The 16,883-nt window shown below is 40.5% G+C and overlaps 1 protein-coding gene and 1 long non-coding RNA gene across 4 annotated transcripts in view; one reads left to right on the top strand and one right to left on the bottom strand.

Moving 5' to 3' along the window:
- The window catches only part of LOC117576611 (5-hydroxytryptamine receptor 2B), a 27,797-nt gene extending 12,960 nt beyond the window's left edge, over positions 1 to 14,837 (top strand). For 2 of the 3 annotated variants that reach the window (XM_034261512.2, XM_034261511.2), the window contains exons 2-8: positions 1,659 to 2,819; positions 6,161 to 6,385; positions 6,448 to 6,646; positions 7,234 to 7,761; positions 10,904 to 11,245; positions 11,313 to 11,609; positions 13,935 to 14,836. In XM_034261512.2, coding sequence (XP_034117403.1) covers positions 1,760 to 2,819; positions 6,161 to 6,385; positions 6,448 to 6,646; positions 7,234 to 7,761; positions 10,904 to 11,245; positions 11,313 to 11,609; positions 13,935 to 14,121 — 2,838 coding nt within the window. In that variant the 5' untranslated portion in view covers positions 1,659 to 1,759 and the 3' untranslated portion in view covers positions 14,122 to 14,836. Of the gene's footprint in view, positions 1 to 1,658; positions 2,820 to 6,160; positions 6,386 to 6,447; positions 6,647 to 7,233; positions 7,762 to 10,903; positions 11,246 to 11,312; positions 11,610 to 13,934 lie in introns of all 3 variants that reach the window. The other variant, XM_052007326.1, reaches the window with a different exon arrangement.
- On the bottom strand, positions 14,051 to 16,883 carry LOC117576614 (uncharacterized). The gene is made up of 3 exons (XR_004572957.2): positions 16,776 to 16,883; positions 16,610 to 16,713; positions 14,051 to 14,154 (listed from the first exon to the last, which is right to left on the bottom strand). It is a non-coding gene; the product is annotated as an uncharacterized LOC117576614 (long non-coding RNA).

The raw sequence follows: 16,883 nt of genomic DNA, 5'->3' as shown, positions 1-16,883 counted from the left end.
TGGGTGTGGGTGTACTACTTACTGGTGTGTGTGTGTGTGAGCTCATTATCAGTGAAAGCAAAAGGGTCGCACAGCAGCGCAAAATTGCCGAGCTGCCAATGCAAATGCCAAACAAAAAGCATTTTAGGCGCGTGGGTGTTGCATGCAACAGCAGCAAACACATCATGGACAACGGCAGCCAGTCCGTGAGGCTGGCGAAACTGGCGACAGCTGACAGCAGTCGATGCCAACGGTAAACAAAAGCCGCGCCGACGCCGTCAATGAGAGCTGTCCTTTTGTTGAAATGCCATTCACAGCAGCAGCAGCAGCAACTGACATTCTGACGACTGACGGAAGCTGCCGTTACTGCTGTTGTTGCTGCCGTTGGTGGTGCAACTGGAATGGTGATGCAACTGCAACTAGGCAACGGCAACAGCAACAGCAACAGCAGCAGCAACAGCAACAGCAAGTGCAGCGCCATTGAGCGTGTCATGCTCCAGCTATTGACAGCAACGTGTAAACATGCGAAAAAACATTAATACATACCCATATAAATAAACAGCAGGACACACATCCATGCACAGCGAGAAAACAAGCTCGAATTTAAGATTAAGTCTCATATATTAAATTAAATATTTAATTTTATATTTGATTACAAAATAAAGACACATATTTATTCTAATAGTATTGAATATCAGTCAAAAACTAAATAGCCGATATCGCTTAGAGCTCAATAAGTCACAAATACTTGCAATCCAGACCATTTTAATAGTAATAATAATAATAAAAAATTAAAAAACATTAAAAATAAAAATTGTATTCTTTATTCAAATTAATTTAAATGCTATATGTAATTATAGTCTAGAAACATTTACTGTTAATATAAATACATTTGCAATCAGCATAGCCTTAGATGGAAACTATATTGATGAATAAAAGTAAGTTTTTAGAAAAAAATGTGTTTTTCCCTCTTACTGCCGGGAACTTATTGAGTGGTGTGTTAAGTCTCATAAATTGCATTAAATATTTCATTATACTCAAAGTGTTACTTTGTTTAGAAAATAAAGACACATATGTAAGTAACCTAAAAGTATTTAATGTCAGTCAAAAACTAAATAGCTAATATCGCTTAGAGAACAATAAGTCAATAATTCATAATTGGAATTATAGTATAGCCAAATACTTGGAATCAAGACCATTTAAATAAGAAACTATAATAAAAAATTGAAAAACATTAATAATAAAAATTGTATTCTTTATTAAAATAAATGTAAATGCTATATGCAAATAAATTTAAATATAGTCTAAAAACATTTGCAGTTAATAAAAATACATTTGCAATCAGCATTGTTCTGTTTTTTGAAAACCCGCACTGACTTAGTCTCTCTGTGTATGTAGATTTGTATATGTAAATAGTCGCAGTGGCATTTGCATTTGCATCCTCGGTGGCTAATTAAACAAAGTTGGTAGCGGATTTGCTGTGGTGTCGACCACAAAACATGTCGCACACAATTTGCGAAACCATTTATTTGCGACTAATTAGAAAATGTTGGATTTCTCGTTGCCAGCCAGGCTATATATAGTAGTCAAGTATGTTGAGAGTGTGTGTGTGTGTGTGAGTGTGCAGGTAGCATTACAATTATGCATTATTTTAAATTATGTTTTTCAATCTCTTGCAGACAATAATAGCAAGGACAACATACGAGCAGCAGCAACAACAACAACAAGGATAACAAGTTGTTGTTGTCATTAAGCACACGCCACACAGCTTTAGAATGAAATGGAGATGCAAAGCGAGGCTGGTCATGGACCAACAACAGCAACAACAACGACAACTGCAACAGATGCAACAGCAACACCAACAGCTACAGATGCAACATACACAGTTGCCACACGTGACTTCAATTGTCGTGTGGCAGAGCACAAACTTTGGCAACCTTTCATTAACTGCGAGGCAGCCCAAAGTGCCAACGACAACTACAACAACAGGGACAGCAACAGCAACACCCACAACAGCAACAGCACGACGACAACATTCCATTGTAGCTTGCAAGCATTTGAGAGAGACGAGGAGAAGGCATTCTATGCATGCAACAGCAACAGCAACAACAACGAGGAAGAGCAGCAGGAGTGGGCAACATCCTGTGCGCTAGAGACACAACTGTTGAGGCCGCCACACGAGGCGTATGCGCAATTTCAACTGGCAATCATCGAGGCCGTTAGTGATAATGTGAGTGATACGCTTAGTTTTAGTGCCCAATGCAATCGACAACGCAGTCTGCTCGTCTGCAACGAACAACAGCAGCAGCAAACTCTACTCTGTCAGCTGCAACAGGAGCTGCTGAGCACAGCTGGCGATGTGGCTGATGTTGATGTGAGTGCCACGACAACATTGTACGACTATCACATTGAACTGGGCGATGGCCTCTGGTCGTGGCTGAACCTAACCGAACTGGCCAACAATGTCACTGGCAGCCTTGGCAACCAGACTGTCAGCAATGTGACCGCCAGCCTCGACATGATACTGTCCAACTATACGCTCTCGGACACGGCTCTAACCACCACGACCACGTCTGCGGCAACAGCAACAACTACCGACAGCGACATTGTCATTGCCAGAAGTATATTCGACTATACGCCACACGGTTACGATTGGCTCTTTCTTTTCGTCGTGTTTTTCATCTTTGCCGGCGGTTTAGGCAATATTCTCGTGTGTCTCGCTGTCGCCTTGGATCGCAAGCTGCAGAATGTGACCAACTATTTTCTGTTCTCGCTGGCCATCGCCGATCTGCTTGTCAGTCTGTTTGTGATGCCCATGGGCGCCATTCCAGCATTTCTGGGTAAGTATCGCTATGTACGAGTAGTTTGTCTTCTTCTCTGTCTACGAGTATGTGTGCATTGCACTGTACATGAATTATTCGTGCAAAGTCCTTGGCAAGCACATGAAGCTGAAGCATCGCAACTAGCCATTTCCGCTGCCGCCAACCCACATCGTGTCCACATAAATGCAACCTTTTGAGTTCTTCGTTTCTTATTTTGCTTTTAAGCTTCTTAAATTCTGCAGAGTGCAGCACGGCTATAAAAACTGCAGCAATTACCTCGGAATATTATAATAGCTCAGCAAATAGCTCGACTTGCTTGCTGTCCAAGCGAGCGACGGGTTGAAAAAAAAGAGAGTGTATACATTTTACTACACACTATACATACATATATCAATTACATTTTCCGTCACCTTGCTGTCTTACATTTGTGTCACTCTTGTTTCACTCAAGATTTTTCTTATATTTAAAGTAAAGTTGCAGCATCATTTTACCTACACTTTAATGTATAGACTTTACTTGATTTAGTTGCCTTTAAAGTACTTAGTATTTTTGTTTGACTTTGAAAAGCATAACTCGCATTTAAATACAGATTTGAAACTTTTAATGATGTTGGGAATATTTTGCTCAGTTTAAATTAACTCTTCACACAAACAAATCTGCTTTATGAACTTCTTCTATTTAAATTTAAATAATGTACTTATCATTAAATAGATTTTCGTCATCATTTATTCTAAAGCAGTACAGACTTTTTTGGTATTTATCATTAAACATATTTTCGCCATCATTAATTCTAAAGTAGTAAGAAATTTTATAGTATTTTGTGACAAGAAAAGAAAAGCTTGCATTTAATTCCATCACAATGATTTGAAGCATTTAATGATGCTCAGTTTAAGTTAACTCTTCATACATCAAATATAAAAGTTTGCTTTTTGAACTACTTCTATTAAAATTTTAATAATATACTTGTCATTAAATATTTATCCGCCATAATTTATTCTAAAGCTGTACTAAATTTTGATATAGTTATCATTAAACAGATTTTCGCCATCATTTATTCTAAAGTTATCATTGAATTTTATAAATTTTTTATTGCTTTTTGTCTGACACAAAAAAAAACTAACTTAAATTTGTGGATTGCGTTTTGCGATAAAAGCTGACAGATTGTCAGTTAAATATGTAAACAGTATTATGAACATATTCGTGCTTGTCTAATTTGCATGCGGCAGAGATAAGGCTTTGCCAACATCTGACTGTCTGGCTGCTTGTTCTGTGCAACAGAGCTCAACGTAGCATGAACAGATCAAACACATAAATTGGTCTCTCGCATGATGGCAAAAACCCCAAAAACCCAAAACCGAATACCTCAAACCCCATAAATCCCATAGAATAGGAGCACAACTCCATATGGAAAATAGGAGTGTGGGTGTTAGGGTGTGTGTGAGTGTGAGTGTGTGTACTTAGCGGGTTGTGCCGCAACGAAGCGCATTAACAACATTAGCGAATTTCATTTTATTATGAGCACATTAGTTGTGCATTCAGTTGGACAGGACAGGACACTGATGCAAATGGGGAGAAGATAATTTAGTGGTAGCTTTTGAGAATATAGTTGGCAACCACTATGATGAACTTTACAAGTATATTTCGCCATAATTTATGCCTTAAACTACGCTCAATTACTGCGTGTCCTTGAGACGCAACCGAGCTGAGCTGCAAAGTGTCTGTGGTTTTGCTTTAATTTCAGGCATTCTTTGCAGCCAGTTCTTTTAGTCTTTTGTTTACATTTTCGTTTTGCACTTTATTCGCCACGCGACGCTTTATGCAACAGTTTTCCGATGTGGCAAGCGAAACGTTGCTGCAGTGGCAACTTTCTCATTGTGCCACTTTTCGTTTACTTGCCAGCGCTGTGTCAGAGGGCAAGGTCTTTGTTTTCACGCTCAAGTTGTCCGTAGACGACGACTAGGACGACGACAACAGCAAACTAAATGTAACTAAAAGCCTTAAGTGTGGTCTTAGCCGCAGCAACAACAACAAGAACAACAAGGAGAACGAGAACTAGAGCAACAACAAACAGTCGACTGGGCAGCAGGAAACATTCGCGCTGTATTTTGTTTGCTTTGCAGCCATGTATTTTTTTAGTTGCTTCCTTTTTGTGTTGTGCTCTGCTCTCTCTCTCTCTCTCTCTGTCTCACTTTCTTGGCTGACATTAACTTGGCTTAAGCTTTTTTGGCATCAAAAAGCTGTTGGTTTTGATGTCAGCTTGGGAAATAAATTGCAGCTGGGCTCCGTCGTAAAATTAATAAGCCAAATTCGAATTTTAAATATATTTTCACATTAAAAGCGCATAAAGCGGATGCATGATGACCTCAGACCTTCTATGCAAGCAGCTGCAAAGAGATAAAGTCACTTAATACCCTGTAATCGTGTGTGTGTGTGCGTGTGTATATGCCCACTTAAGTGCTGCTTTAGAGGGTATCTGAAATGACAGACACATTGGAATTAGGCGCGTTGTCTGTTTAGGCCCATCCACACTTCTGGCTGGCACTTGAGGCACCCAGCTTACGGACAGCATGTCGTATACGTAATAAATACATTTTCAGCTTTTGATGCCTTTGTGTGCGCGCCACTTCTCGGTGCGTGTCTGTGTCTGTGTAAGTGACAAGCATATAAAACTAAATACGACATGAGGGTCCGGACTTTTACATTCAACGCTTTCCTCTCTCGCTCTCAAGTGTGTGCGTGTGTCGGTGTGTGTGCTTCTGTGTGTGTGTCGAGTGGACGCGTCTGTGCTTGTCTGTTTTGACCTCGTCCCCTCGCCGGCTCTTGATCCGTCTCACCAGCTGTCTGGCTGCGTCAGTGTCCTACAATTAGCTGAGAAAAACCCACGCAGAGCGCCTAATAGCGTGTAACAAACAAGACGAACAACAACACCAATAACAACAACGTCGCATTTAAGCGCAATTTGTACTAATTAATGCCGAGTTTGTTGGCCAACAGCGTTGCTGCTTCAACTTGCAGCCATCTACTAACATATTCATAATCTTGCAGCAGCTGCTTCAAACTACATTTGACGCAGCTCAATTTCAATTTCAATCCAGCTAAACAATTCCTTTTCGCATTGATTACTGCTTCATTTCGCTTTGCATTTTCATTTACCTTTTGCTTTTGCTTTTTCGTTTTTGTTTTCTTCGTCTGCACAATCCCATTTCAATTAACTTTGATTTCCATGCGCTTTTCATTAGCAGCCAACAGCCAGGCAGCTCAGTGAAGCAATTTCCTTTCACCCTCTCTCACTCTCTCTCTCTCTCTCTCTCTGTTCAGCTTGCAGTTTTGTGTAATTCTTTTTTCTGTTTTCTTTGCAGGTTATTGGCCACTCGGGTTCACGTGGTGCAATGTCTATGTCACCTGCGATGTACTTGCCTGTTCGTCGAGCATACTGCACATGTGCTTCATCAGTTTGGGGCGATATCTGGGCATAAGGAATCCACTCGGCTCTCGGCATCGTTCCACCAAACGTTTGGCCGGCATCAAGATAGCTATTGTCTGGGCCATGGCCATGTTGGTCTCCAGTTCGATAACAGTGCTGGGTGAGCTTGAAAGCAGCAACATTCTTTTGCTTTTATCGTGAATATTCATGTTCCATTTCTAGGTCTGGTGAATGAGAAGAACATTATGCCGCAGCCAAATGTATGTGTCATTAACAATCGAGCGTTCTTTGTCTTTGGCTCCCTGGTGGCATTCTATATACCGATGCTGATGATGGTCTCCACATATGCGCTCACCATTCCCTTGCTGCGCAAGAAGGCACGTTTCGCAGCCGAGCATCCGGAGAGCGAGCTCTTCCGTCGGTAAGTGGATTGAAAACTTTGACATTTGCACACACACACCGCTCGACACAGACAACAGAGTAAGAGTAAATGCAATTAGTTGGGCCATTGGAATGCTGAGATTTGTGTCACCTTTGACCAAAGGGAGAGAGAGAGCAATTGGTCAATGCAAGCGTCAAAACGGTAGATGCAATTGGATTACCAAGCAAATCAATACCAATAAATTATGCGCAAATGAAAATGGCTTCAAACAAGTCGTCAGACGGGGCGTATGAGTAATTGAATACACAGACATCGCAGCATTGCAAAGTGAATTCCACAATTTCAGTGCCAAGCTATGTGGTTGATTGAAGCTCATAACTTTGACTTGGCAAACAAAAGAGTCATTTCATCTCTTCTACTATAGAAACTTGCAAGTTTTCCTTGCAAGTGTGTCGCCTGTTGACGAACTGCGTTAAGGGCAATCAATGCGCTGTCATGCGCATCAAATTGGCTTTAACTCAATCAAAAGACAACACGCTGCCAGACAGTCGAGCAATCAAGCAAATCATCGATCCTGACAGCTCTCTCTCTCTTACTGTTCTGTTCTGTTCTGTCTCTCTTTTTAGGCTCGGCGGTCGTTTCACCATTCGCCCGCAGCATAGCCAGCAACAGTTGCAGATGCACAGCAGCTTCAACAGCAATAATTACGGCAACAACAAATGCCTCGCCATGGGAGACAGCAATCGCAACTTTAACAATGACAGCGGAGGAGGCGGAGGTGGAAGTGGAGGTGGAGGAAGTGGCACAAGAACACGATATGCTGGGGATGGAGGCACAATGACTTCCAATAACAATGAGCCAACGGAGCGAGCATTGATGCAGCAACGGACAACAACAAATAATCGCAGCATGGCCAGCGTTAGTTTTCGCAATGTGGCCAATGGGGCAAGTGGTCGAAATGTCACGAGCATTGGACGGAGCAGCTTCCGCTTTGCCGGCGGCGGCATCTTGCGACAATCCTCGACGCCAACAACAGCCACAACAACAACAACATCGTTGTCGTCGGCCACAACGAGTTCAATGCGCGGCAAGACACAACAGACGACGAGCAGCTTCTGGCGCAAGCACGGTGGCAATCCCAATCTCATGGACAGGTGAGTGTCTCATCCCATCTTTTTCGCTCGCTCGTTTGTAGCCACTCAAAACTTTAATTAGCATCGATGTTTGCGATGCACTTGCTCTCGAGCGCAATCTGAATGCAAATGACGCGAACGCAAACGCAAACTCAAACTGTCGCAAATTGAATCAGCTTTAATTAAATTCACTGAGCGGACTATTGGCTAGCTTTCGAAATTTTGCGAAATTACTTTTGCCACATAATTTGTTTAGTTTTTGCTACGAGTTTAGTTGGCAATTAGTTTTGCCAGTATCAAAGTTTTGCCAGCACAAACTTGTTACATTTCCTATCCGCTGGACATTTCAATCTACTCGCCTTTGTTTTTCAAAGTGAGCTTAAAGAATTTCTCTACTGTTATGCATAGCTCTGGCTAAAGAAATATTATGTTTTATAGTTTATTTTTCTTTTTTTGCAGCGTTCTTTTTCCTGCTTGTTTTGATTTATTTATTGTGCTTTCCCTTTTTGCTGTCAGTGTATATATGACTTAAATATGTATGAAAAGTGTAAGCCATTACTGATACAGAGATGAATGTTGTAGTCACCAGCTCTGGTTGAATTATCATTTGTTAGCCATCAGCAACAGCAGCAGCAACAGCAGCAGCAAGTGAAAGGAAACCGCAGAGCAGAGCTGAACAGAGTTTTGACCTTTGCGAGCAGTCCATGAAATTGGAGTCGAAATGGTTCTGGAAGCTCATTAACCAAGATGGCAATCAGTTCATTTATTCAGGCAATGACAAATCACAACCACAAAATGGTCACCCCATGACATTGTAGTTACCTTTCTTCTGTGTGTGTGTGTGTCCAGAATACTTGGAAACCTAACCCGAGAAGAAAGTAGAGAGAGTTGATTATCAGCTAAGCATACAAGCTTTTAAATTTATTACATTTGTTTTACATGGTCGGAACCCACAAGCCAGAGCGAAAATACCAAATAACAAATAACTTTTCCGACTACTTTCCCTAAGAAAATTTGCATAATTTACATTGTAAGTGCAAAGCGGTTTGGCTTCGTTTTTAGCCTCAGGTCGAAGTCGAATTCAACTCGGAGACGAATAACAACAACAAATTGAGTTTTATTTTGACTTTGCTTTTGGCTTTTTCGCCACTTGAAAAGTTACCTTTACCTTCATCTTGGTTTTTTGCTTCTTTAGTCATTCTTTGCTTTGTTTTGGTAACAAGTTTTTTGGCCCATAGCGCGTGGCAAATGACTTTCATTTGTTTGTATACAGCTCAGAGAAAAAAAAGTGAAGTAGACATGGATTTAGAATGTCCAAAACGAAAACAGAAAGGAAGATGAAGGGAAGCGAGGCTTCGATTATTGTGACAACTTATGGACAGCAAACTTTAAATTATAAATAAATAATTCATAAGCATAGAGATGAGAGATACAATCAATTATGCATCTTCGTGCAATTAAATGAGCATTCGAAAGTGTGTATCGCAACATGGCGTATACATAATTTGCTTGCAAGCACTTGCAATGCGCTGGAAACATAAATCACTCACACGTCATGTGGTGCAGCACCGAAAACACAGAAAACACGAATCTGTTTGTCGAGTCTGCGGGTTGCCAGCCACATTGTTGTGTTCTGTTCTGTTGCGTTGCGTTGTGTTGAGTGTGTAAGAAGCAGCAAAGCTCCTTCTGCTGTTGCGACAATAAATAGCGCATAAAGTACAAAAAGGAAACCGCAAAGAGGACAACCACAGCATGAGCCGTAGCTGCCACTGACGCCAGAGGTGGAGTACTCAACTACTCAAACGTCACAGGCGACAATGTTGTTGGCCAAAAAAGTACAAAAAGCACCAATTTCGCATTCAGCCAAAATGCCAACCGAAATTTTGCAAATGACACTGCAGTCGTCCTTTTCTCTTCCGCTCTCTCTCTCTCTCTCTCTTGTCACTTTTGTTACTATTTGCATTAATGCAAATTTAGCAGAAAATGCTGAGAGCAAAGCTGCTGCAAGTCAAGCTCACTCCACGATTAAGCACGTCTCCCTTACCCAACAAAACGAAGACAAAACGAAATAAGGGAAGATGAAATATCCCGCTCAGCTGTATGTCACGTCCGTGCGCATTCCCTCGGATTTATGCCGAACAAGTTGCCGCATAAATATATGAATTTCTAATGAGACAGGCTCCCAAAAAAGTTGCCAAGGTAACAAGCTACAACAACTGCCAAAAAAAAAACATAGGAAGAGAATACAAAAAACTTTGTCGCCTGGCTTTCGCTTGCAAATTATTAGTTGGACATTTGACGCCACTCGGGTGCTTATTTCGTTGTTCTGCTGCTTGTCGCCGACTCTGGGCCAAAAAATTGAAAAACTTCCATGTTTTATTTGTTGTGGCAACAAGCAAGGAAGGAAGAAACAGCATAGTGTACTGCAAAGTGCTTTTCCACGGCGGCAGCTGTTGAGGGGATAGTTACAACTGTCCCCAAACAGTTTGCAAATGCATTTATTTACACTCGGCCAAGTGGAGAGTCAACTGGGGCAACTTTTCAGCTGCCAACAACTACTTAAAATTGCAGGCAGTTGTGCTCGGTGCATGGCTATTTTAATCAAACTGTAGCAAAGAGTACGAAAAAAGTAAGCGATTGCATTTTTCGTAGCATACTTATTGGGGCAAGGTTAAAGTAAATCAGTTTGGGGAATTGCCGAAAGTTTCTCACAAAATTGTTATTAAAGAGCAAATCAATTTGCAACAAACATTCAATAAAGAAGTTAATTTAGCACCAATTTATTTGATTAACAAAGCCAAAACGTTGTTTGCTTTAAGTTTGCCGCATGCTGAAAAAGAAAAAAGAAATCGCTAAATTGCCAGCGTTTACTTCCAGCATTTGACAAAAGGGTCTCTCTCGCATTTTGTTGGCAAATCAAAGCGTTTTTCATTACGTTTGGCTCCTGCCAACATCGCATTAAAAGTCAATTTTATAAACTGTTGCCTGTTGTGCTTGCTGCTTGTTGCTTGTTGCGTGGGCGTCTGGAGGCCGCAATCAAAAGACTTAAATCTAATATCAAATGCGAGTACAACGCGTAGCTGCAAAATACAATCTAAATATGCGAAGTGACTGACTCGTTTTACACGACATTTCCCCATTTCTCTCCCCCTCTTCTCCGCAGCCATCCCAATCGACGAGCCTCGGTGCGCGTGAGCGTTTCTCAGCCACAATTGGGTTACGCAACAAATGGAAATGGAGGCGGCAAAAACGGAGGCGCAACAGCTGCCACAACGAGCTGCACAAATGCTGGAGGCGGCAGCGTTGGCTCCAGCCGAATCAGCATTGCCACCATACACAGCCAGGGCAATCATCCACTGGAGCAGGTGACGACGTCGTCGTTGGCGTCGACAACAGCAGCAGCGACGACGGCGACAACAACAACGACAGCGGAGGAGAGACGCCACAAGCTGCGCCCCTTTAAGATTGCTTTAAATCGTGTGGCCACGCCCACGCTCAATTTGCGGTGAGTGGCTAGCCAAATAACTTAGCCCAAGTGGCAGTCATTTATATTTTCCTTTTTTTCATCTCAGTTTTCTCAACAGTCGCCAGAAACGCAACAGTCTCTCCGCCAATGCTGTGGCCACCGAACAGAAGGCCACCAAGGTGCTGGGTCTGGTGTTCTTCACGTTTGTGCTTTGCTGGTCCCCGTTCTTCATACTCAACATCATCTTTGCCGCCTGCCCCGAGTGCCAAGTGCCCGAGCATGTGGTGAACACTTGCCTCTGGCTGGGTTATGTCTCCTCCACGATCAATCCGATCATCTATACCATCTTCAATCGCACATTTCGTGCGGCCTTCATTCGCCTCCTGAAATGCAACTGTGAACGGTAAGTAAAATGAGCTTAAAGCACATTTGTTGTGCTCGCAATCAGCTATTGTATTGCGGTTTAGCCAGCGTGTGCAATGCCATTGTCCATTTTCCATTCGCCACTGAAAAAGGCGATTGATGTGCAACATGACGTATGATTGATTTTTGGCCATTGCCACTCGCATTTCGGCGATGAAATCAATGCGATTTATCGCACAGACTGCCAATGTGTGAAAAGTTCTCAAGTTGATGAATGAACAGCGATTAGTATCCGGCGAGTTTTGCACTAAATACAAATTCTCTGGCGAAACATGTGAAATGTGATCCCTTCAATGCGATGGGAGTTGGTCGTGTGGAAGGCTAAAATGCTATTAAAAAATCTGCTGCAAATTTTCATTAAATACGTTGCGGCCAAATCATTTATTTTTATTCTAATCTAAATAAACTAATCTAATTTTTTACATTTTAAAGTACAAATGAAATTATGTTTTAAAACATTTACTTGTTTAGATTGGTAATGTTAAATAGTTATGTGATATCGATAATTCTATGAGGATCTCATATCTCTAGCATTCTAACGATACAGTTCCTGTTAGCAAACATATCCAGCTGTGACCTCGTATAATCTGATTGGATTTGACCAAGTTATGGCTAATTTACTAAAAAATACATTCTTTTCTTAGCTATTCTGACACTATATCCCTATAAATTCAAAAAGGACATGTGTTTTCCTACTCACTAGCATCAAAACTATCGATTGGCATTCAAAGATTTTCAAAATTGCACAAACATTTTTTTCGAAAATTTTACAAGGGGGAGGCATAGAAAATTTGGTCAAAAACTGAAAAATCAACTGTAACCGTTTGAAGGACTACAGCGATGTCCTTTGGCATGCAGATAGTGCTTGTCCTGAAAGTTCAAAATCTGAAATAAGAAGGACGATCGTCCTTGCAGGAGCCGAAATAAAAGTACTTTTTTCTATACAGAAAATTAGCTATATCTCGGCTGTATCCTTGCATATCCTGACGAGTCCTGTGGCAAACCACTTTTATAGAATAGGACTATCAACTGGCCAAAGGACATTCAAATCGTCCTTGTAGTTTCTGAGTTATCGAGGATTTTCTGAATTTCGCGAATTTTTTTAAGATCTCAGTCAGAAAATTTTCAAGTAAACAATTTTTAGATGACGTCATATTTTATTGTTGCCAATCGATAGTATTAATTGTTGGGATCTGAACAAGCGAAAGCTCAGCTAAATGTGCAAGGATACGACTAAGTTATCGACATTGAAAACCTTATTTTGAGGTGAAAAAATTGTGTTTAATTTTGGCATTTCAAGGATTAGCCAAAAGTGCAATATTGCAATATTTTGCAATACTATATATTACTTACCTTACCTAATACATATATAAAGACCGTTAGTGCTTCCATAATTTTGCCCAACGAAAAAGCGAAATTCAACATAGTTTTAAGCTTTTATTTAGAAGCATTTCAAAAGTTATTTAAGGACATACAAAATATGAACGTAAATATTAGAATACATAAATCGGATTACATATACATAGAAGTACTGTAATATATATTCTCACATTCATTATTGCAAATTTTCCATTGGATGCTCGATACACAAATTTATTGTTGAAGGTCGCATTGAGGAAGCGCAAAGCAATCCATTGGTAGATACTTATGTGTTTGTGTGTGTTTGTATGTTAAGTACTCTTTTGTGGTATTGAAGCATGCATGTGTATGTGTGTGTGTATGTGTGTTTGTGGAGTCTTACAAGTATTTATGCTAAAGTATGCACATATGTGTGATATTAAAAAGCAGTTGAAACTTATGGGAAACTATTGAAACTCCATTCAAAACGTCTCGATGTTGTTGACTCCAGCACTTTCCATTGTTGTTTTTGCTCCCTTTTAAGAATATACCCTGTGCATCTGTGAATTGTTTAGGAAGTTACTTAATTTGAAATTCAACAAAAAGAAAAAAGAATGATTTATAATACTTACATATAAGAAAACCAGCAAATCACGTTGGTTTAGTTTGACTGCATCTATAATATTTGCTTTAAATAATCCTGAAAGTATAACAATGCTTCTCATTGAAATGCAGAAAAATGTTTAAAACATTATACGCTTTACTTACTTGTTTATGTACTCCCATTTTCCCCATTTAAAATTGAATTCTTTACAGGGTAATGAGTAATCGAGCAGTCTCAGCACGCATTTTTCCTAAATGTTTCCCCTCGTTTATGATCGAAATTCTCCATTTATGTGGACAACATTCCATATTTTTTATATTGTAAAATAACCAAAATATTCGGTGGTCTATTTATGCATTGCAGCTCGGGTCGTCCTCTGCGCTATCGCTCCGTGACCGAAGGCAGGAGCGCACTGAGTCTCTGTGCACCCTCCGCCCTGCCGCTGGCCATCTCTTTTCAGGGGGCTCCACTGATGACGCCATCAACGACAAATGCCACGCCGCTGAGTGAGTTCCGGGGCAGTTATACAATCACCGACGACGAGTGCTGAACACGAATTTATGAGCCATGCTTATGGGAGAAACTGCAAATAAAAAACGTAAACGTAAACGCAAATGTAAATCAGATCGGAGCGCAAAACACATAACGAATAACGGTGTATGTACTTCTAAGTGTGTGTGTAATCAAATGTAAACTACAGGGTGATTCATTCAAAATCAAATCAAAGAGCAAAACAAAATGTTACCTAGGCAAACAAACCACAAGAGAGAAACCTATAAACTTAGATAACAAACTCCCTTCATATCATTAGCGATGAATGAATGAAAATATAGTACTAAAATAGTGTGTGACTGTGTGTGTATGTGTATTCTATGTATTAGCTAGGTGTGACTGTACCTGTCATTTTGCATGCCGCCATCTTGTAGCTTTAAGCAACTCAACTGTACTTACTATTAAGATCTAAGCATTTCCGCAACAGAAACAAAAACCGAAACCGAAACTATTAATAGTATATTTTGAAAACTATATAGAATCGTAGGCATAAGCTAATGCTGCTCTCTAAGGCAAAAGTTGTATAAGTGTTTGTTATTAAACTGTAGCTGTGTTTGTTAGTCACTCGAATTAGTTGCTATTCAAAACTGTCTGACTACCAAAAAAAAAAACAAATTCATTCTATTATTTCCTTCGATGTTAGTTTACAAGCATAAGTATTTTATGCTCTAAGTTTATGGTATTAATACATTTAATTGCTATAAATAAACTACTTCACAGGACGCAAGTCTTGTTGCTGTATTCTATAAAAAGTCAAGAACTTTCATTTGGTAAAGAAAAAGATGTCTAAATTAATGATTATTAAGTATTATTACATTGAATTTCAATTTGTAATATTTGAAAAGCTTGGCACATTGTTTACGAAATCTTTTTGTACCGATGACACGGAATTTATCCGCTTTCGCCCTGATGGATCAGCCAACGATTGGCAACGACAAGGACAATGACAAAGGGTATTTGCTGCTTCTGTTGGTGCTGCTGTTGTGCATGTGACACGCTTGAGGCACATCTAATCAAGATCTGTGAGAGTTAGGCGGACTTAAGTGCTCACTGTCAGACAACACACACAGACAGACACACAGACACGCCCACGTAACTGCTGACGGTGTCGTTTACTTTGCAGCAACGACAACAAACAGTTTCCGGCAGTCGATGACAGTGTATACAGCTTCCCTCTCCATTCCACGCTATGTTGCTCAACGGTTAACTTTAAACTTGGCTGGCTGCGTGCAGCGTCAATAAGCGAATGAGATGGCGACAGTATCGAGCATGTGCTCAGCTCATAAATGTCATGAAAATTGCATTATTGCCATGGGTTTAATGCAATTCAAATGCTTTTACGAGCACAGTGGCGCAAACAATTTTTTTAGCTCTTTGTTATTATTTGCCATCAAACGTTAAACGCAATGTACCAGAAATCAGAGTCATCGATGGGATGACTGAGTGAGTGCCAGAGAGGGAGAGAGCGATGAGATGAGATGCAAGGTGTCTACGGTTTGCAGTTGCAGTGAACGTAATGAAAAATTTGTGTTGCATACCCTGAGGGGCACGTTGAGCTGTTGACTAAGCGCTAAAGCGACGCCAACCGCAAAGTGCACGGACAAAATGGCGTCGCGGAATAACAAAGCCAACAACTACAACAATATAGTCGAGCGAGTGAGTGAGTGAGCGACAATTAAATTGCATGAGCGAAATCATGGGAAAGAAATACACACAGTAAGCGAGATGAAGCGATGAAGAGATGTGCAAGGCAGGCAAAGAAGAGTGCAAAAAGTAAATACGAGAAAGTGTGTGCAAGCATGAAATTGATTGCCCCACTGGCATTCCAAGAGATAGACCGAGAGCTGCAGACACGAAGATAGACAGAGCGAGACAAACTCAAAGAGAGAGAGAGATAGAGTTTGAACAAGTCCTTAGACTTCCTGCAGTTTATTTGTTTTGGCTTTCGCTAATGGCTGCGTTGGCAACATGGCTTTCAATTTGGCACAACACCTTCACTACCATCGTCATCGTCTTTAAAAGCAGCCTTGGCAAATTTCCACACACCAGGCAGCAAACATTTGAGAACAATGACGCGTAAATATAAAAATACAAAACACAAATCACGAAGGAAACAAACGCTGATCGCTCAATTGTTCACACGTGTACAATTTCATAAGGACCAACTAACTCTGGGTGACTGGCTGCCTGCCGGATTTAGCTTATTTATTATGCGGCACACACTAATACACACGCACATACGCACGCTCGCTCACCCAATACAACTCTGCACAGGAGATTGCCATTCAACACTTTGACGCTTCATTAGCTCTGCCAGACGGCGGAGTGACGAGCGACGAATGCGAAGCCAGATTACAATACAAATGCCATTTATGAAGCACTTTCAAAAGTTCAACTGAAGGGGAAGCCAGCAAACGATTTCAAATGAAAAACACAATACTTTAGAGTATTACATCAATTTGTTATGCATAAAATATTTAACTTACCAACAACTTTATGTAGTTTGCGGTATTCCGGCGAAAAGTAATTGCAGAACGTCCCACAATGTGCGGTAATTACTGAACTTTCAGTGTAAATGAAATGAGTTCACCTGAATAACACGATTCATTAGAGAGTTGAATAAATTTATGTTATTAGTAATATATTACTTACCATAAAATTTTGTTGATGGCGAATTATACGTGAAAACTACTTGCGGAACATCCCAAAATTGTTTGTCTTTTATAAAGCACCCCGAAAATCTCAAGTGAAGGGAAAACC

The sequence above is a fragment of the Drosophila albomicans genome, chromosome 2R (assembly GCF_009650485.2).
Source record: "Drosophila albomicans strain 15112-1751.03 chromosome 2R, ASM965048v2, whole genome shotgun sequence".
NCBI classification, from domain to species: Eukaryota; Metazoa; Arthropoda; class Insecta; order Diptera; family Drosophilidae; genus Drosophila; species Drosophila albomicans.
Note: the sequence above shows the minus strand (reverse complement) of the source record. Positions and strands in the feature narration are given on the sequence as shown.